Here is a 22,586-nt window from a genome sequence, read left to right as displayed (position 1 = left end):
ATATAGAAAATTTCGGTCTGATGAGGGGTGGCATTGGGGCACATATCAGCTTTTTTCAGACAGTCAGGCCCTTCAGGCTTCAAGATTCCAATCGAGGACTGTCTATGAATGCTTCGAGGAACTGAACTGCCTGGCACTGAATAACACAGTTAGGCTTAATGTATGATTTCTATGACCTCTCTTTGAGCAGTATTGAGAAGATGGGAGTGATAAACTTTCTATCTTAGAAGATTGGTAATTCGTAATTTAAGTGGCGGGCTTCAGATAGTAAATAAAATAAATAAATAAGCAATAAAAAAATCTTTATTTTACAATATATATTTTAATGAAGGTCGTAATTGATGTGCTTTACGGTACTCCACTGTTTTAATCAGTCGTTGACTCGTTGAATAGCATTAAATAAAGTTTAAAGTTCTTCTTTGGCTAAAAAAAAAAAAAAAAACAAATTTTAAATTCAAAATTTGAAAGAAATTTAACAGCTTAATTTTAAAGTTTAAGTAAACATAGGAGAAGGTTGGAATAGTGTTAACATCATTAACAGGGGCCTTGTGTGGGGATTCATGAGAAATTAAAAATATAAAACCATGATTAATTTAAAAATGAAATTTATTTATAATATTTCAAAAAATTTGTTTTGTAAAGTATTGAGTTTTTCAACTAAGAGATTCTTTTATTTAGCTTTAGCGGTTAAATAGTTAAATAAGAGCTACTTGAGCATTTTTGATTATCCCATTTATAGGCAAACGCAAATCTAGTTGGGTTCAAAAGGGAGGGAATCACGATTGACCAAAATGGTGCCTTGTGTAGCAAAAGGTGTTTCATGTGAATTTCTCTATCCCGCTTCAACAACTTGTTTAGATCTTTATCTTACTCTTATTATAATCTTTCAAAACTTAAACTTTTTTTTTGTATACAGAGATGGTTCTCCTTATTTCTATCCTCCATAAAATATATGTAGGATTTGATACCTCAAAATTTAATGCTGCTTTCTTATAATTTTCTTAACATTAATAAGTGACATATTTTTTATTTATATATTAGTACAAATTTATTTAGAAAAAATGGAGCTACAACTAGTTTGCAATGGTAAAAATATCTAAGTCTATAAATTAATGAGATTCATTCGGCGACAACGGAGACACCCTCTTCTTAATGTTACAGAATATTTTTTAAGGTGTGTTTCATGCTGACGCTTGACGCTGTTTAGGCCGTGCTTCCATCCGGAAAAAACTTAGCAGCGTCTCTTCGTAAAAAGCTAAACTTTAGCTTTTTATTTTCAGGATTGATTTTGACAGAACTAAATAAATATAGATTGAACTATCGAATATCGAATATTGGATATAATTGTTTATTTATTATTATCATGTGTTTATTAAAAGCGTGTTTAGGGAATAACTTTTAGTATGTATATTTAGAGATATAACTTAATTATTTCCAGCTAGATGGAAGCCTAATTTGACCTCAAAGTCCAGCGTCAAGCATCATCAAGACATTAAATCTTTATACTATTGTTATAATTAATTTAATTATTGTCTGTAAATTAAAGGGCGCATTGATATCCAACCTTTCTCCAGATAAAAAATTTTAAAAATAATATTTTTTTGGTAACAATAAGATTTGAATATAAAATAGTTTCAAATTTAATATCAATGGAGTTTAACAAATTAAATTCCGTTAATTTGTTAATGATTTATAAAATAAATAATAATTTAATGTTTATTGTGAGGTACTTTTTATGATGCCTGATGAAGATCAAATGTTGATCGAATCGTAGCTAAAATAAAAAAAATATACTGAAAAGATAAACATTATTTTGCTTTTCGTCCAGATTCCTGTTACCAAAAAAATTTTAATAATCAATCATGGATGTTAACATTAATACGAATTAAAAAATAATACTAACCGTTACATTGTTCTGCATGATTAGTTTGAGGAATGTGTTGATCATGGGAATAATCTCTTCCATAAATCGCAAATGTAAATAAATTATCCAATCGGATATCATCATTTAAGCTTAATTCGATATTTTTATTTTTATTTTCATATGTAAACATTAATGGATCCAAGGGTAGAAAATGAGTATTTACAGTTGATGGCCATTGAACATTATTTTCATTTTGATGAAAATTTCCCGAAATTTTAATACTGTGGAACTCTCGACCTGTCTCAAATGTTTTATTTCGTATGCCACACGATTCAATTGTATCCTTTAAACAACTTACGATACCACAAACTTGTGTACCAGCTTGTACAATGTGAGCGTAGTTTCGTTGACCACTGAATACTACAGCCCTGGAAAAGTAAGTCCATTATTTTTTATCAATCGTCAAATTGAACTCGATTTTCGTATAGCTTGACCAAAAAAAAGCGAGAGTTTCTCAGAAACTACGCATCTAATCTTTAAATAAACCCGATTTTTGTAATTTTTGGGTCAAAATTACCTTATATACTGAGTTTTATCAAAATCAGAGAAAAAAAATTTGTTTGGATTTTTTCGATTTTTTTCAAAGGGGTACGTACCCTTTAAAAAAATTCCAAAAAATCGAAAAAATTTATTTGTCTCCAATTTCGATGAAACTCATTATATAAGGTAATTTTGACCCAAAAATTACAAAAATCGGGTTTATTTGATGATTGGATGCGTAGTTTCTGAGAAACTCGCTCTCTGTGAGAGATTTTGAATAATATCTCAAAAATTAGGCATCCAATCATCAAATAAACCCGATTTTTGTAATTTTTGGGTCAAAATTACCTTAAATAATGAGTTTCATCGAAATCAGAGAAAAAAAATTTGTTTGGATTTTTTCGATTTTTTTCAAAGGGGTACCCCTTAAAAAAATTCCAAAAAATCGAAAAAATTTATTTGTCTCCAATTTCGATGAAACTCATTATATAAGGTAATTTTGACCCAAAAATTACAAAAATCGGGTTTATTTAAAGGTTGGATGCGTAGTTTCTGAGAAACTCGCTCTCTGTGAGAGATTTTGAATAATATCTCAAAAATTAGGCATCCAATCATCAAATAAACCCGATTTTTGTAATTTTTGGGTCAAAATTACCTTAAATAATGAGTTTCATCGAAATCAGAGAAAAAAAATTTGTTTGGATTTTTTCGATTTTTTTCAAAGGGGTACCCCTTAAAAAAATTCCAAAAAATCGAAAAAATTTATTTGTCTCCAATTTCGATGAAACTCATTATATAAGGTAATTTTGACCCAAAAAATTCATAAATCGGGTTTATTTGATGATTGGATGCCTACTTTTTGAGATATTGTTAAAAATCTCACACAGAGAGCGAGTTTCTCAGAAACTATGCATCCAATCTTTAAATAAACCCGATTTTTGTAATTTTTGGGTCAAAATTACCTTAAATAATGAGTTTCATCGAAATCAGAGAAAAAAAATTTGTTTCGATTTTTTTCGAAGGACTATTTATTCTTAAAAAAATCGAAAACATTTAGTTTCAATAAAACTAAATACCTAGGGTAATATTGATCTACCAAATTCAAAAATGTGGTTTATATGATGGTTCTAAACAATTTCTTAGAAAATATTTGTCTACTAGTTAAACGAATTCGATTTCAATGTCTTCTAAATCTAAATTACTCTTTAAATTATATTCATTATTCCTTTTTTACCTGTAAACGTACGACGCTTCTTTGAGAGGAGTACTTTTTATTTCGAAATTACAACAGAGGTCATTATTACACAACTTATTTTCATATGTGTCAGTTAAAATTTCACTCGTATATCCGCTGAGATCTTCTTGGAATAGAACTAAGTCATCCTAAAAGTAAAAGTTATTTTAATCAATATCGCAAATGCTAAAAGGAATGCAGCCTAAGGGGAATCAAAAACATTGGGCAGAGAACACCGAACGAAAGCTAGCAGATAATTATAAGTATGGAAAACCAAGATAAGAGGGGTGCGGGTCGAAAAATCAACTTTGCGTGAAATAAAGCATAAGACAAAAATTACTATCGTACTAGCATGTAACTAAACTTACTTGACTATCATCATTTTCTGTTATTTGGATAGAATTTTTTCGGATGTCTTGATCAGTATTTTTAAATGGATATTTAGGCACATTGGCTACTAATAATCTATTATTACGTTGCAATGGAAAATATTCAATAATACTTCCAGCTCTTCCCACATATATTCCACTTCCAACATTACGTTGATTTGGATTATCATAGCCAGATGCAAGAACGGTAACATCGTTTCCATATGCCCAACCAGCTTGAGTTTGTATAGCTAAAATATAAAATAATTTGAAAATCGTACATTTTTTTTGTTTGAGGGGTGCCAGTGATCCATGGTTATGACGGTTCCAGAAAAACAAAGACGACTGTGTGAGGTTGCCACCTAATAGTTCCAGATAAAGTCGAAAGATAAAGCAGAAGAGTAATCTAAAAATATCTTTATTACTGAATTCTGGAGGAATTCTAGAAGTCGAGAGAAATTACAGAATTTGTGGAGTCTCTCGACCAAAAAGAGAGGGAGAGGTGGCAACCCTGTGACTGGGCCTAAAGATTTTCTATTTTTAATTACGTAAAATTTTAAATTTAGAAATGAAGATTTATGTTCTTTCATAAACATGTTTATCTTATACCTGTTAAAAATGGAAGTTCCGAAAACCATGCCGTTGAATAAATAATATCGTGTACTTGTTTATCTTTAACCAAAGTTATCGCAGGCTCTTTAAACAGGATATCAAAACAGATAAACATTCCAAATGTTACACCGAAATCGGTCGTAAATGTTACTATCTCTGGTTGTTTTGTAACATCAAAGCCAGGTTCAACAAATAAGTTGTATTTTCGATATCTGAAATCATATAAAAAAATTTGAAGGTACCCTGAAATGAGCACGGAAATCGAGTTTTTCGACAATTTTTTTTTTGTCTAAGGTTTAAAACTCAATTTTCTTTATTAACAAAATTTATTGCCAAAACACCAAAAGGCTGGCAAAACTAGTAATTAAATTTTCAGTTCGTTATAAGCTAATGGAAAGTTTATAATTTTTAACCAAAATGGATCGAAAAAAAAAACTTTATGATTCATTCATTCAAAATCGGCTTTGAAGAAAATCGAATCGGAATAACTGAATTATAGGTTCATTCCGATTGATTTATGATTTCAAAGAGATTTATTTTTATTTTTCTTAGATCAAAATATATTACCTTGCTATCACGACCCCATTTCTATCAAAGACCAAATTTGTATTAAAGTAAAAACTATTATCGCAAGGACATCCATCTTCGCCCTGACAATTTACGTACTCAATCAAGTTGACGACAACGTAAATTTTATTAGCGGAAGCTTCACAAGATAAGTTTGTTAAATGCTAAAATAAAATTTCTTTAAAGATAATCGTATACTTATAAACTTAAGATAAAATTTTTGATTTTATTTACCTCAGAAAAACCTGGTGTATTACATGGTGATATTTTGTCGTTAGGATTAGGAATTTTTGTTGCGAATGAATGTATTTTATTTCGTTTTGCTGGCACATTTAATGTTGATAGACCATCTTCGGGAAATACAATTATATCGACATTCTAAAAATCAAAATTTCCTATATCAAAAGATGTTTAGTATTTAAAATTTGAAGTTGTTTGGCGTGGTGAAATAGTGGAAATTCATAATGATGAATAAATAAGACAATTACTGGTATGGGTACACTAAAGAGATGTTCTGATTCATCCTGTACTCACATATAAATAAATTAGGGGAGAATTTATTTTCTACTCTTCTCAAAAATTTTTACAAACTGTGGATAAGTTGAAAAATTCATAAAATACATAAAATTATATGAAGTTATATTAAGTTTTAAATCGAGTGTGAGCAAAATACTCATAACAAGAGTGCTGACGGGTTAATGAAAAATTATTTTTAATTTTTTTGTAAATTTTTTTGAGTCGATTCTTTTTTTTATCAAAATTTATTTGTTTGTTTTCTTATTATACAAAACCTGTTTAGCAGCTTCTTGTATAAAATGTTTATAATCAGCAACACTTTTTCTATAAATAATCTTAATATCATCCGAGAATGGTATATCTGGTGAATATTCAACTACAGCGGCACGATAAGTGTTTTTATTACCACTACCAACAGATAGCTAAAATAAACAAATCGAAAATTCAAAATTGAAATAAAACTATTCGGCTACAAATAGTTAGTTACCTGAATTAAACCAACAATAAAAAATACATTTACGAAAAATAAATTCATTTTTAAATCTTCTATATGGAATACTAACTTGAAATCCTTTAAAAACAATTTTAAAATCCCTTTTTAAGAATGAAACAACAAACAAATTTTAATCCCCACTTTTATTTATAAATCTTATCTTACCTAACTTTTCAGATAAATAAAACTTATTATACCTAGAAACTCAATCACATAAAATTCCACACAATTAATCAGCGTTTAGGGGAATAACATAACTGTAATGTACTAGACCCAAAAATAATTTTAATTCATATGACTTTTAATTTTATTTTTATTATTAATTAAAATTCAAAGAAAATATCTTTGAGTGAAACAAAAAAATACATTCATGCAGATAATTATTTTATTTAATAAGCGAAATTTGACCTTTGAAAAATAATTATTTGTTTTTCTTTACATGTAGGCTGTTATTTTGATAAAAAAATGCATATATTTATGAGGTGATTCATCATTAAATATCGAATTTGATATTTTTACATGCTTTGAAATTATTCTTTTAATATGTTTTTCGAAAAATTATTAAGATGCTAATACTATAAATATGCTCCAGGGGAAAATGACTTGGTAATATTATTCTAATTATTGTGATTGGATTTCATGTTACTAATTATGTAATCACTAATCGATTATAATAATAATTATTTATCTTCGATTCGTTTTACAATTGATTTAAAAGAGTCTATTTACATTATGTTTACATTTACACGTCATAGATATGCAAATAATTTATTCACACGTTAACATTTGTTATGAATACGTACATACAAGGTCGAGGAACAATACGGTGATCCCGAATTATAGTTTGATTGAGGATCATTTTCAAGGTGAACGGAATGGAAATCCTAGAAAAGATTCGTTTTCTTTGCTCATTACTATGCATGGATCGATTTCATTTTTTTAAAATCATTTTTAAAGAGATAATTTTATGCCGTTTCAAATGAGTTATCACAAGGTAGGGGATGCCATTTTAAAGTTGGGGTGGCTAGGAGTGAAGGGATGAAACGAAGGGTTTTATATTTCGATAATTTAAAAGTTTTTCAAAGTTATTTTAACGTTAGCGTGTGAATATATATTTTTTTTAAATTATTAAAGATAGCGAATCCTTTAAAAGATATAAAATATCTTTTTTAACTGTTGTGAAAACATAAAATATAAAACTTTATTTTGTTGAAAGAATTTCATATAAAAACGAGAGTACATTTTACTTGTACAGAAGAACATAATTTAATTTATGCATTTATAAGGTCATAGTAAGGTCAAATGGTGATGATTTTCTAGTAAGTGAAATTGTTACATAGAAAATTAAACATGAACTGTTTGCGATACATAAAATGATGTCATAGTAACATAGTTTATTTTTTTAAAGTGGAGTGATATACTTCCAACAATGTGTGAATTATATTGTTAAAAAATGTATAAAACTTTCCATTGTTGGATTGATATTTGGTTGAAAACAGGCAAGAATTGATTTTTTTAATCTTTAAAATTGAAACGATGTTTTATTTAAATTAAGCTCAAGCTGTTGTTAGTTTCTTGGAATATGAAAATCGTGTTTTGCCTACAAACCAAAGGGGAATTTTTTTAATGAGGAAAAAACCGTCACTATAAAATGGTGATTGGAAGATTGAGGCTAAATTAGTCATATTAACTAGGTCAATTATTACTAATTTATTTTAATTATGTGACTTTCCCCTGATTTGTATTGCAGTTATTGATACACTTTTCTTAAAACGAAAAAGTAAAATTTTTTCTAGTTTTTTCCATAGAAAACAATATTGAATATCGATTGTCGATTGTTTACCGGAAATTAGTCTAACTTTATTATATTCTAAATGGCAGACTACTATTTTTAAACCATTCGGGATAGCTCTTAAAAGATCTTAATATATATAATCTTTAAATCTTAAAAGATATAAAAAATTATAATTCTGTTTTTTATCCATGATTCGAAATAAAAGACTTAATTTGTTACTCTTTTCGATTTTGAATACAATTATGATTGTGCACTTTATACTGTTTCGAATACAAGCTGTACGAAAAATGAGAACTACGAGCTCCTTTCTCCTTTTTGAACTCAGTTTAAAAGGTTCTCTTCTCTTTAATTAGCACCGGACTAGACTATAATTTGTCATTTGAATTTTTTTTTTGTCTGCATATAATATTACATTGATAAACATATACGGTGTCAAATTTAAAAAAAAAAAAAATTGTCCGATTTTTATACCATGTATATATGAAATATGTCAAGGTATACTAAGTTTAATCCCAAGTTTGTTCATAAAATCACTTAAAGAGTTCATTTCCGGTTGTCTGTACGCCCGTCTGGCTTTCTGTCCATCTTTTAACACGATAACTCAAAAACGAGATATCAAGCTCAAGTCTTGGATCCATTGGACTCATCTTATAAACCGTTTAAATGTAAAAAATGTTCCTTATAAATAAACAACTTTTGTTTGAAACATTTTTTCGTAGACGTTAGACGTTAGCGTGAGGGCGCAAATTAGGACAAGATTTTAGTGTCCATTTTTTCCAAAACTATACAAGATAGGATGTTGAAAATTTGCAGACAGCTTTATCTAGTGGTCTTGTAAAATATTCTTGAAAAACGGAAAAAAATCTAGAAAATACTTTCGAAAATTTTTGAAAATCTAATAAAAGGCGCCTGAAAGGCCGCCATAATTGTGTGGGTTTTTTAAATTCCTCTAATTTATAAAAAAAAAAAATTGTAAGCAATGAAATTCAACACATTCTGTACAGGGGATTTCAACAATAAACTCAATCGTTTGTTTTGACTTTTTTTTTTGTAAATTCGGACACATTGTACAAATGTGTTAAGTACTTTGGAAAAAAACAAAATTAGAATGAATAAATATTTCATTTTTATTTAAAACAGGTTATTGATATCAAAAACTAGATTTGCTCCTTAATATTTAGATATTGTTGTCATTTCTTTTATCCACGGACAATAACCTTAAAACTTCCAAAAATGTTTATATAGACCCATTGTAAGGATATATTTTGAGATTTTTAGTTAAGAGCTCTTATAGTGACTACACTTTTTTATTATTACTTATTTGTTGAATTTGGAGGGTAAAGTATTCGAAAATTTTATAAAATTTTATTTAAAATATTCATTCAATTTCTGAAAAATTTCTCTAAGCTGTAAATAAACATTCCAAATGTCCCTGACCTCTAATGTCCAAATTAGAGGTTGGACCCTCACGGGAAAACAAAGATATTTACACAAGGTGAACAAAATGGGCTTACGGATTCAAAACCCAATTGACCTATGTTGCTTTATTAGTAATGCATAGATAAATAAATAGAACCAGATTAATTGAAAGTGAACGGGGAATTATGGGTCTGGTCTGTGAAGTTACATCTATGCGATTTCTTATCATTTTATCTTTTTTGGAAAATCCATACATGAACAGAACTTTGTTGTTATACTCTGTAGTCCAATAAATAATTGGCAAAAATATATATGGGTGGATTTGTGGCTTTAAAAACCCGATGTTGTTTTAGCTTGTGAATAATCATTATATGATAAGGAAAATAATTAGAAAAGCTGAAAAGTATGTGTTTATTTGTATAAAAATTAGACGGAAACCCATTGAAAAATAATTTTACCTACTAAATTTATAATTCAACTTATATTTAACGTATGACGTATCAAGACGCTTACTGCTGTATAAAAGGACATTCGAGAGCCCATAGAGAAGCTTTCCCCAGCTTTTTAAGTTTCAAACAAAAGTATTTTTTCATAAGAAACCAAGATTTTACGAATTCAAACTCATTTTTTACGTCCTGAACATGCTATAGAAATTTCAGCTCGATATCTCTTTTCGTTCTTGAGTTATCGTGCAGACGGACGGACAGTATCATTTATAAATTAAAGTGATAGTAATTTTAATATTTCATGGACATAATTAGTTTATTCAGGTGAAAGTTATTACACACAGCTGCACAGTTTGAATGTCAATATTTTACACAAGTACTGTTACTCATATTTTTTACTTCTTCTATTTTTACAGATACTTTACCGCAATATTACAAAGTCAAGACAACAATCTGGAATATAATTAACAACATAATTTAATTAACACTAATGATGTTTTATCGATTTCATCATGTGTTCGTCATAATACAATTATATTTGTTTGCGGTTTACTGCCAAGCTCAGGATGATGGGTAAGAGTCATTTGAAATTATTATAAGTTTTAAGTTTCTGTCAAATTAGCATAAATTTGTTTGTGATTTACTCGATTTCAAAGTGTATTTTTCTCCGAATTGAAACAAAAATTGCAAAAAACGGGGTGGAGTTGAACAGTCCAACAAAAACTAGAGTTACAGTAAAACTGTACATTGTAAAAGTACCCCGCAAACATTATTGAGTTACAGTAAAAGTCCAAAAATAATCTTTAAAGACTACTTAAGCCACAATGTAGTTTTTTTTAGATTTCAATAATCTTCTTTTGTGTTATTAATTCAATACTTTACGAATAATTACACACGGGTTTATTATCACGTCCATACGTCTAAATAAGAATTTCTCGCTTAATTAAATTATCTACATTTCTCACAAGCAGGCAAGGTGTCAGAAAAAGTTTCTGATTCCTGTAGCTGGGATGGGGAGCGTTTCCGGACATATGTTCCTTATGGACCCCCAAAATGTTTAAACTACTGTCAAAGGACTTCAAGATTGGGTGTAAAAAAAGGTTCGAAAGTGGGCATTAGACACAATTAAATCCTTCTTTCTCAATAGAGACAGTACTCAGGGTCTCGAGTTCCATGGAGCCGCCAAATTGTAATGAAAATTTCTCGGTTTGAAGATTGAATGGGTTAACCAAAAAAAAATTCCCGCAGAGTGAGGATTCTATTCATAGGTGTCCTAAAGTTCCCAGAACCCCCATTAGTTTAAAGACGGTCCTGTTATTTGTTATGATATACCCTTTAGATTTAAAAAAGAGATAGCTAAATATTATCTGCATGAGCGGAAGTATCAGATTGTATCAGAGCGGAAAGCGCACTCACTTTTGTTCGTGAGGTTTGAAAATTTTTTTTTTCTCTACTCGATTACAATACAATGCAAAACCAAATCTGCATTACAAAAATTTATTATTAAATGATAAATAATAATAAATCATGGTTGCTGATAAAAAAACCTCCTTAAAATAAAAAAAATTGGAAAAATCAAACAAATGAAAAGAATATTGTAAATTATTTTTAGATTATTTGTTTACTCAAACACTTGATGATTTAATAACGCAATAAAAATCAATAATTGCCTTGTGCATAATTAATTAATTTAAAAAAAATTTCATTTCATTTCAAAAAAATGTACATAAATAATAAAATAATATTTCGGGTGTTTGCATCTTTAACAATAATCGCAGTTCTTGGGGTGGTTATAGGTTTTGCTGTTTTTCATAAAACTTCCAATGAATTTATTTTAGAACCGTAAGACGGCGTTTTTAGTCAATAAATACTTTTTTTGTTGTAAATTAAATTCTTGTTGGTTTTCAGACCCGTGTGGCGTTGGGAATGCCAAGCAGGTCAATGTAAAAAATTAAAAGTTGTGGAAGGTGATAAAAATCCAATAAGTCGTGCTGTATGCCATGCATTTTGTGATAAGAATTCATTGTTATGGCCAAAACCAAATGGAAAATTGGAGATTGGTGATATAGTTATGCATATTAATGTTAACAGCGTTGATATATTAACGGATAATAATGATTCAAATGCTTCAAAATTAATTAAAGATGCAGGAAAAGTATGTTTTTCAATTTTATGTTCGTAAATATTTTAGACCGTGAGACGTGCTTTGATAAATGATTAATACAAACCTAAAACTTCGTGAGTGGCTTCCTTTTTGCCAGCCAATCAAAATTTCTCAAATGAGCATAATAACGGCAAATTTTATCAAGATTCAACCCTGCACAAATTTAAACTTGTAAATTTTTTCCGTCCGCATTAGTTATAAAACGATTATTTGAATCGCATATAGCGATTGGAAAAGAATATCGCGAATAAGAATGTTAGTGATAATATTTATCAAAGTCAGTTGACTGCGACCGATAAATCGGATTGAAAACTTGTTAAGAAATTTTTTTCATTCTTTTTATCAAAAATATTTTGATTTTTTTTAGAGATTCCTTCAACATGTCAATGTTTTACAACCCAAAGGTACTCCAATCAAACCTGGTGGACATAGTGTTATGGTCTATGTTAAAATTAAGGATTCATCCGACACTGGTTTGTATATTTAAAACAGAAAAATGTAATGGAAATTTGTTTATTTGAATTTTTTTTCTAGAATTAACATTGGAGACTGATGAAAGCTATACTTTAAATGTTGGACAATCAAATGATGGCCGTTTAAATGCAACAATTACTGCACCCAACTTTTACGGTGCACGCCATGGTTTAGAAACGCTTGGTCAACTTGTTATTTATGATGATATTCGAAACGAAATACAAGTATGTGCTCTTATAGCGTTTTGGAAATTATACAGGGTGTTTCAAAACGATCTGAGAATTTCGAGAGTAAAACAGAGGCAAAAAAGGCGAGTTGGAAGCGCGGATCGTAATTGGGAATATCTATAGCGTAGATTCATCGTATAATCACTTTCGAAATAGTCGGATTGTTTTAAAACATTCAGTTTTTAAGAATAAGTTTTAATAAAATTGTTTTATTTTAGGTTATACGTGATGTAAACATTACCGATAAACCAGCATATAATTATCGTGGAGTACTTCTTGATACAGCACGTAATTATATATCTGTGGACGGAATTAAACGAACAATTGATGCAATGGCTATGACAAAATTAAATACATTCCATTGGCATATAACTGATTCACAAAGTTTTCCAATAAAATTACCATCTCGACCAGAATTTTCGAAACTTGGTGCTTTTAGTAACAGAAAAGTGTATACGGTTGATGATGTCAAAGATGTAAGTAAATTTTTGTTAAATTATGATTTTTACAATATTTTTAACTCCCGTGTTTGTATATCTGTGTGTCTGTCTGTGGTATCGTAGCTCCTAAACTTTGTTTAAAAATTGAAAAAATTAACAATATTTTCAGATTGTAAACTATGCAAAAATACGTGGTGTTCGAGTTATACCTGAATTTGATGCACCAGCTCATGTTGGTGAGGGCTGGCAAAATACTGATTTTGTTGAATGCTTTAATGCACAACCGTGGCAATCGTTTTGTGTTGAACCACCATGCGGACAATTAAATCCAACAAAACCAAAATTATACGATGCTTTAGAGGATATTTATCGTGATATTGTTGAACTTTTCCAACCAAATATCTTCCATATGGGTGGTGATGAAGTTTCATTAAGTTGTTGGAATTCAACGGAGAGTATTACCGATTGGATGATCAAAGAAAGAGATTGGACACGTTCAACGGATGATTTCATGAAATTATGGAATGTATTTCAAACACAGGCACTTGAACGTTTTGAAAAATATAAGAAAGTACCCATTATCATGTGGACTAGTACGCTTACATCGGCTAAATATATTGAACAGTATTTACCGAAGGATAAATATATCATTCAGGTAAATAACGCCACTGTTTTAGAAATGTACTAAATACTCAAATTTAAGTAAAAATTTGAAAACTTTAGTGGATGGATATTCTGGTCATATTTTATCCAATATGATTCATTTCTAATTTTTAGGTTTGGACAACAGGTTCAGATCAGGTGATCGATGATCTATTGTCAAAAAAATATCGTATTATTTTATCAAACTATGATGCTTTATATCTTGATTGTGGCTTTGAAGCTTGGGTCGGTTCAGGCACGAATTGGTGTGCACCATATAAAGGATGGAAAACTGTATACAATAACGATCCGCGAAAAATTTCACAAGGTCGTGTTGATCTAGTTTTAGGAGCTGAAGCTGCATTATGGACCGAACAGGTATGTACAATGCATAGATTTTTAAGGTTGTTATTAAGGGGGTCTCATTGTCCCTCTCACTCAGTACTATTAAGTAAAATTGTCTTCATAACAACCTTAAATCATATTTTCCTTCAAAATTTGTTTTTAGGCTGATGATTCATCACTAGATAATCGTTTATGGCCAAGATGTGCAGCACTTGGTGAACGATTATGGTCTGATCCTCAAACAGGTTGGCAAGAGGCTGAACAAAGAATGTTAATACAAAGAGAACGATTTGTTGAACGAGGTATTTACGCTGATACATTACAGCCACAATGGTGTCTTGAAAACAATGGTTATTGTTATGGTTGAGCAATTATATTTGTAGAGCTTATCATACGAAAATATTCGATGCGTGCAGAACAAATTTAGCACCATAGCTAGCTATTTTTACAACTAAATAATTATGATTTTTCAATAGTATTTGCAATAAATTGCTGCCTATGAGGCTTGCTCTGTTCTGTAATCAACGAATAATGACTGCAATTTTTATTGCTCTCTGAATTTTTACGTAGTCAGGCTGCCTTGAAAATTTGCGGTTGTGTTTTATAAAAATAATAACGTCCATTTTGTTATATTTTCGTACAAAATTGAAGCAATAAATCGTATGTTGTAAATAAGGAAACCTGTACATTCATATTTTAGAATAAATTTTTTTTTAAATAAATTGCAACCGATTTTCAAAACCGGTTGACATCTGTCCTATGTGTATTGCACATCTCCTTGATCACCCCCAACCCCTTTAACTTTTTTTAGAGATGTGAACACCAGGGGTATGTGAATACATTAGCCAAAAGGGAAGGGTATAGATATTCAGGCGCTGTTTTTGCCGGAAAATCTGATGTAGCGTGACAAACGGAGAGGAAGCGGCCTGAAAAGAGCATAGATAATCAAAAATTTATTGTTGTAATATAAAAAAACATAAGTCTGAGCCGTTTCTGTCTATCTGTGGCACCTCTTAAAAGGGTGTACCGATTTGAATGCGGTTTTTTTAAAGGTATCTGAAACTAGAATGTTTTTAGCTATGTTTCGAAAAAATCAGTTTATTTGAAGAGAGTTACAAGAAAAAAAACCGTATTTGTCGGGGGTTTTTAAACTTTGTAAATTTCACTTCTAACAGAAACAGTTTCTAACATTAATAATTTTGGTGTCAAATATGATTTTTATATTTTATCCATGGACGTACCGACGCGACGGATTGCATAGATCAGGGTTAAGCTGCCCCCTCCCTCCTGGACGTGGTCTTATCTATCATGGACTTTTTTATATAACTATCTGTTAATGCTAAAATATTGTTGAATTTATGAAATTTTTAGGCAAAAATTTCGTTTTTTCTCTCCTCTATGCCCAAAAGTCCCTGTATTGACCTTTCTTTCAAAGGAAGACAAAATATGGACCAAGGTCTTGATCCAAAAGCTAAGTGTTTTTCTTTACCTACCTATTAATAGTACATTTTTTATATACTATTTATTCGAGTTATAACTTGATATACTTTGTATGAAAAGAAGAATCAATAAACTTTTTATTATTGGAAAATAAATAAAATATTTTCTTAAATATTCGTATAAATTATTTTAATATTGAAAATATTTGTGTGTCCGTCTTACCTATAAATATATATACAGTAATTTATTGTGTAAACACCTCAATCTGGACGCACCTTGTATATGTCAAAGCATAAAATAACAAATTAAAGTACCTATCAATAATCATTTTATGCACAAGAAAAGTGAAATAAAAATAGAATTTGATAAAGCTTTTTTCTTTTATAAATAAATAATTACCAAACTTTTTACAGTTTAATTATTCTGTAAGTATTTAACTCATTAAAATAAAATCGATAAATACAGTCTTGCTCAATTAAATCAATTTTTGGGTTATATTTTTTTTTTGATTGTGTATTTGTGAATAGATAGTTTATTTTTAAATATTTTTACCTATTTATAAACTAGAATCATGAATAGATAATTATTTGGACGTTGTATAATTTTCTTACAAATAAACAAAACTAATTTTTCATTCAGAAAATAATCGAAGAATTTCTAACGTGAACAAATTTATAATTGTTTAAGTGGGAATGTCAAGGTATAATTTCTTGTTTATTATTAATTTTAAAATAATTTTCATATTTTTGTTTACAAATACCTTTTTAATTATCACTTTTTACGCTTTTTAAGTGGTCACTCTTTTAATAGAAAGACTAAGTGTAAAACATTTGACACAAAAGTGTAAAACCAAATGTTTTGCTGTTATCAAAATTACCCCACTGCACTGTATAAACACTTAAAATCTCAAGTCGTAGAGCAGTTAATTGATTACGATGTAATTAATTTAAATAAATTATAATCTTAACAAGTTGAGAATAATAATTGACGTTTATACCGGGTGTCTTTGAAAGGTATGCTTATCAATAACATTTGATGGTTTTTATCACTGTTTTGAATTAAAGTTTCGATTAAAACGCGACGTTCCCTCCCGACAATACCTAAATAATCTTTATTAATTACCAAATGGTGATTTTAAGACTAGGGTGAAAGGGATTTTGTATTACACTGGTCAGAATGTGTTTTTGCATGCGACCCATTTTTTATTTTAATAAAGGATTTTGAGATGACGGTCTAAATTGTCATTTAAAATGCTAAAATTTTGCATGATTTCATTCTGAATACACATTGCATGTTCGGTAACTTAATGAAGTTTATTCGCAAACACTCAAGATTCCCCACCACCAAAAGTGCCTACAATTCGTGGCCTATAGGCTGTCCCTGCCAGATAATTTTCCTTAAAGCATATGCCAGTCTATGTTTATTGGAATTTTATTATTCTATATTTTAGTCAGAACTCGAATATTTTTCATTTCCCCGAAGCAAAAGCGAAAATATGGTGGCTTTCTGATTTGCCATCTTCTTACAGTTTTATCTCTAAAAATCACAGTGAAAGTTAATCTGCGTTACTAGATCTTTTCGATTAATAGCTCAATCCATGAATTGGTACCAAAACTTACTTATGTCGTTGATGATTGAGAACACTGGCTGACATTGAGACCGGAGGCACAAATTTTGTTTGCCTCATATTCTCACTCCTACCTTGAAAAGAGTTTTAAAGAAATTTTCCTAAGATTTCCATGCAGATAACATAGCGAAAATAAGTTTTCTATTTGCCCCTTTAAAATTTAGCTAGCTTTTCAAGAAATGGAAAACTTTCTCATTCCAGTTAAATGAGTATACTTTCTCTACCCTCCGAGGCAGCACTTTGACTTGCTTTTATCTTACACTCTTTCAATAATAATTGTTTCGATCCCAATTTTTATGAATCTTTTGGACAATTTATTAAAATATATTATTTTCTTATTTCTAGTTGGGGTATGTCACTGAAAGTGTTACCTTCAACTTCCATAAAATTGAATGTAACAAGTTATGTCATATACGGAATTGGAGCACGGTTATCAAGGTTTGCGTAAAGCAGCTGCTGGACCGATCGCACATTTTTACGTTCCTGACGATATTATTACCGTAAGTGAATGAAAATTATTCTTTTATTTTTATTATTAATATTTAAGCGCTTCTTTTTTTTAAGCATAATTACATAATTTTGCAGATATAAATTTTATTTTTTCTCTAGTAAATTTTTTTACGTTCGTTTAAAAATTATGTCATTGCCACGCTTGATTTTACAAGATGTTGAAGATCACTGCTGGCCATTAATGGTACAACTGGTACAAAATTTCTTTATGTTTTCAATTTTGTATTTAACAAAAGATTAATTTTTCGTTTGTTCTTTTTGTAGTTGTACTAAAATCGTAAAAATAAGTTCATATTAATTTATGTATATGCAATTTACATTACATCAATGTTAATAATTTGCTCATAAATCATATAACAAAGTTGAGTGATCACAAGCCGGGAAAATCGATGGCTATCAGGTTATATAATTGACTGGGTATTCTTTTAAAAATCAGGGAAATTTAAAAATCACAAGAACTCTGTTTTTATTAGAATATAAAGAGAATTCACCAAACCAAAAAAGTTAGGTTATTTGACGATTAGATTAGTAGTTGTATCGAGATATCATCGAAAATCTCGATTACGAGCGAATATATAAGATAACGAGCGATATCATAAAAAATACTCGATAATTCGTCAAATGAATACGATTTTTGTAATTTTTGGGTCCAAATTACCCTATCTATGGAATTTTTCCAAATTCCGAAACAAAAATTTGTAATTTTTTCGATTTTTTTCAAAAGGGCCCCTTAAAAAAATTCCAAAAAATCGAAAAAAAATATTTGTCTCCAATTTCGATGAAACTTATTATATAAGGTAATTATGACCCAAAAAATTCATAAATCGGGTTTATTTGATGATTGGATGCCTAATTTTTGAGATATTATTCAAAATCTCTCACAGAGAGCGAGTTTCTCAGAAACTACGCATCCAATCTTTAAATAAACCCGATTTTTGTAATTTTTGGGTCAAAATTACCTTATATAATGAGTTTCATCGAAATCAGAGAAAAAAAATTTGTTTGGATTTTTTCGATTTTTTTCAAAGGGGTACCCCTTAAAAAAATTCCAAAAAATCGAAAAAATTTATTTGTCTCCAATTTCGATGAAACTCATTATATAAGGTAATTATGACCCAAAAAATTCATAAATCGGGTTTATTTGATGATTGGATGCCTAATTTTTGAGATATTGTTAAAAATCTCACACAGAGAGCGAGTTTCTCAGAAACTACGCATCCAATCTTTAAATAAACCCGATTTTTGTAATTTTTATGTCAAAATTACCTTATATAATGAGTTTCATCGAAATCAGAGAAAAAAAAATTTGTTTGGATTTTTTCGATTTTTTTCAAAGGGGTACCTCTTAAAAAAATTCCAAAAAATCGAAAAAATTTATTTGTCTCCAATTTCGATGAAACTCATTATATAAGGTAATTATGACCCAAAAAATTCATAAATCGGGTTTATTTGATGACTGGATGCCTAATTTTTAATATATTATTCAAAATCTCACACGAGTTATTCTCAAAAAAATTCGTTTTTGCGACCTTTGACCACATGACCATATGTGACTCTTAAGTCAACATAACTACTATCAAAATAATGGTTTGTACAAATATTCAGCTTACTCCGTTAGATTCCGCGATGGAACCATTCTTTTGACTAAAATAAGTGGATTAATCTATAGAAAAACTATTACGTTTTTAATCCCTATCATATTTATTCAATAATATTTTTATTATCAAAATATTTATTATTAATTAAGTATTATAATAAAACTCCCAGATTAAACTTTAAATATTTATTTTTGTTTATTAAATAAATATAAAACTTAATACTTTTATTATTGCGGTAAGTTAATTTGATCTTGATTGCATATTTAAAAAAAAAAATTATTTATGCAAATTAAGCATTTTAAGATTCAGTTGATCAAGTTCTATAAGGACATTTTAAACATTTTTAAATAAGAAATCTATCCAGGTCATTGGTGTGTTTATTATAGTCATTTTATTATTAAATTTATACTTGAAAATGCATATATTATTAAAATTTGTGTGATATATTAAAACATGGGGTATCAATCATATTAATACAAGAATCAATTATGAATTGTCAATCAGTATGTATTATCTAAAGCCTATTTTATTACTATTTATTACTAGCATAATGCCCGCTCACTTCTCTGGTTGGGTTCTGAAATTTTTAGTCCTGGCCTTCAAAAATGTGACACTATTATAGTTTTTTTTTTGGTCTATTTTTTTCTAAATCCATTTAAGACAAGTTAAAATGTTCTTAACTGTCATTCTATAAGTAAAATCGAAATATTTGTCATATATCAGAAAGTTATTGATCGGACTCCCAGAAGTCTAATTTTCGACAGCTTGTTAAAATTATGTTCGTATAAAGCCAGGATAAATCAATAAAATAATTAATTAAATAATTGTGATTTTATTTAAAATCAATTTTCGATTATTCACTTTTTAATTAAATTTTAAACTGAATGACGTCATACGTAAATAGTTAATTTACACAATAAATCCAATACAATTTAAGTTTTTTAAATCGAATAAATTCAGTATTTAATTTTTAATTAATTTTACGATAATAATCCGTTATGATAGACAGAATAATTAATACGAACCCAAGCTAGGCATTAAAGCCCTGCATATGTCAATAATTTAAGTTATTTTTTCCTATTTTGAAAAATATAATACGCGATCGCTAACTATCTATATGAAAGTTATGCTATTTTTAAACAGATATGCAATACAAGTTGCCTAAATAAGAATACATTTTTTTTGAAGTAGCTTTGTTATATTTTAAATTAATGACATATTTACACAAGTTATCAAGATCAAAGTACTTAAGTATATATTATTATTATAATGCTTAAATAAATTCATTTTTAATATTATGTAATATAATTATTTAAAAAAAAAAAGCGTATTGAAATGTTTCATACAATTAAATTAAAAAACATTTCAAGGATAAAACGTATAATAATATTATGTGTTGTCAGCGTCATAGTCAGCACTGTCAGCAGCATATGAAGCCATGAAGGGCACAGGAAAGAATATGCTCAGTCATATTTTTGTGTTATTTTAACTGAAAATGTCATTTTCTTGTACAAAGGTAGTAAGAATGCTACGGCGAAATCGGCTTTGACAAGCGTAATCGTGGTGAAATTATTAATCGTTTCATTGTTAAGATAAAATAACGCAAAGATCGTAGAGACCAACACCTTAACAATTTAAAATTAAGGTCTTACAATAAGATTATAAGTAATTTTTTTTAGGATTTTGTTAAACGATGTTCAAAGACTTATTCACAAATTTTGGGAAAATGAAAAATATCATTTCATTTTATTCAGATTTTTAATCACCTAATTAGCCCATTTCCGTTTGCTTGTCTGCCCGTCCTTAAAACTCAATAATTCAAATTTTTATGGCGTGCTCCAGACGTAAAAAGTGAGTTTGAGTTCGTAAATGAGCAACATAGGTTAATTAGGTTGTCCGCCCGTCCGTCTGTGGGCATGATAACTCACAAACGAAAAGAGATGTCAAGCTGAAATTTTTATAGCGTGCTAAGTACATAAAAAGAGATAGAACAAAAGTTTAAATATAAAAAATGTTCATTATAAAAAAACTAACAACTTTTGTTTGAAACATTTTTTCGTAAACATCACTGTTTACCCGTGAGGGCGCAAATTATAACAAAACTTTGGTGTCCATTTTCTCCAAAACTGTAAAAGATAGGGATTTGAATAATTGCAAGCAGCTTCAAAGAGTGGTCTTGTGAAATATACTCGAAAAACGAACAAAAAATTCTATAAAATGCATTCCAAAATTTTCGAAAACCAAATAAATGGTGGCCAAAAGTAGTTTCGATCTAAGAAGGTGTGGGCTATGAGCCCAGCACGTTCCCAATGCGTCACTCTGCTCTGTGTATGTTACGAATTCTAGCGCTGATTTTCAGGAGGTTTGAAACCTCTAATTGGAAATATCTCAATCTCAATATATGTACGTGACTTAGCATGTTGTTTCCTTGTACACTTCATAAATTGTAACAACATTATTTACAACTGTTAAGATGTTTAGTTTTTTTTTATATTGTTATCATTGATTTTTATATTATTTCTTAACTTGCTTAGGTGTTATACTCGTATACAAATACAATTATATTATTTTTCTTATCTAATATACCTAACCTACCCGCAACATCATCTAAATGCTGATTTTTTTTAGCAGTGTATTTATCCACATGATTGCACTTTATAATACAGTGTATTCATCCCATAGAAGTAATAACATAGAACCGTAATATGGCCTTCCAAACGGTTAAGTTGATCGTTATAGAGAGAGACCTAAAAAAAGTACGCGTATAGCTGCTTTCGTCTGTCTTATATTTTCACGTGTTTATACAATAATTCAAAATATTAATATAGCGCTTTGATAGGCTACGAGACAAAGAGGGAAGGCAGTCCTTTCTTGTACTCTTATTGCGTTTCCTATGCTTTTAAGCCTCTATGTTACGTAACCTCTTTGATTCATCCACATTCCACATGATGACTCTTTACAATGTAATTATAATTTAAATGAAAGGGGAAATCTAAAACTTTCCATAATTAGTATTATTAATAAGCTAACAAGTTTTGAATGATTTACCGATGTATAAATCTAATAGTAAATAGGGTAGCGAGATTTGTTGGGACTGACCCTAAAGTTGGTTGCACATTAAGTAGATAAATACACATACATTACAAATATCACGGAAAAATTCTCTAAAATACGGGACTTCATGAAAGATTTCGGGAGATATCTTAACAAATACTCAACTATTCGTCAAATTAATACAATTTTTGTAATTTTCTGGCTAAAATTA

At 29.2% G+C, this 22,586-nt stretch overlaps 2 protein-coding genes across 5 annotated transcripts; one reads left to right on the top strand and one right to left on the bottom strand.

Moving 5' to 3' along the window:
• Nucleotides 1-285: 285 nt before the first annotated feature.
• LOC123299578 (vanin-like protein 1) lies at nucleotides 286-6,272 on the bottom strand. Of its 2 annotated transcripts, none has more exons than XM_044881826.1 (9): nucleotides 6,189-6,272; nucleotides 5,977-6,123; nucleotides 5,420-5,563; nucleotides 5,186-5,349; nucleotides 4,616-4,830; nucleotides 4,007-4,257; nucleotides 3,639-3,787; nucleotides 1,904-2,292; nucleotides 286-423 (listed from the first exon to the last, which is right to left on the bottom strand). In XM_044881826.1, exons 1-9 carry the CDS (start codon nucleotides 6,234-6,236, stop codon nucleotides 407-409), a joined length of 1,524 nt encoding a protein of 507 aa, XP_044737761.1. In that variant the 5' UTR covers nucleotides 6,237-6,272; the 3' UTR covers nucleotides 286-406. The 2 variants fall into 2 exon arrangements, with proteins under 2 accessions (XP_044737761.1, XP_044737760.1); XM_044881825.1 differs by lacking the exon at nucleotides 286-423 and adding an exon at nucleotides 1,692-1,832.
• Nucleotides 6,273-7,458: 1,186 nt separating this feature from the next.
• Nucleotides 7,459-14,868, top strand: LOC123299577 (chitooligosaccharidolytic beta-N-acetylglucosaminidase). 3 transcript variants are annotated; one of them, XM_044881823.1, is made up of 9 exons: nucleotides 7,459-7,513; nucleotides 10,271-10,427; nucleotides 11,763-12,009; nucleotides 12,386-12,491; nucleotides 12,553-12,716; nucleotides 12,938-13,195; nucleotides 13,329-13,814; nucleotides 13,937-14,179; nucleotides 14,310-14,868. In XM_044881823.1, the coding sequence occupies exons 2-9, from the start codon at nucleotides 10,345-10,347 to the stop codon at nucleotides 14,511-14,513; spliced, it is 1,791 nt and encodes a 596-aa protein (XP_044737758.1). In that variant the 5' UTR covers nucleotides 7,459-7,513; nucleotides 10,271-10,344; the 3' UTR covers nucleotides 14,514-14,868. The 3 variants fall into 3 exon arrangements, with proteins under 3 accessions (XP_044737758.1, XP_044737755.1, XP_044737759.1); XM_044881820.1 differs by lacking the exon at nucleotides 7,459-7,513 and adding an exon at nucleotides 7,583-7,693; XM_044881824.1 differs by lacking the exon at nucleotides 7,459-7,513 and adding an exon at nucleotides 9,308-9,326.
• The last annotated feature ends 7,718 nt before the right edge of the window (nucleotides 14,869-22,586 follow it).

This window comes from Chrysoperla carnea, chromosome 5 (genome assembly GCF_905475395.1).
Source record: "Chrysoperla carnea chromosome 5, inChrCarn1.1, whole genome shotgun sequence".
Classification (NCBI taxonomy): Eukaryota; Metazoa; Arthropoda; class Insecta; order Neuroptera; family Chrysopidae; genus Chrysoperla; species Chrysoperla carnea.
This window is presented reverse-complemented; position numbering and strand designations above follow the sequence as displayed.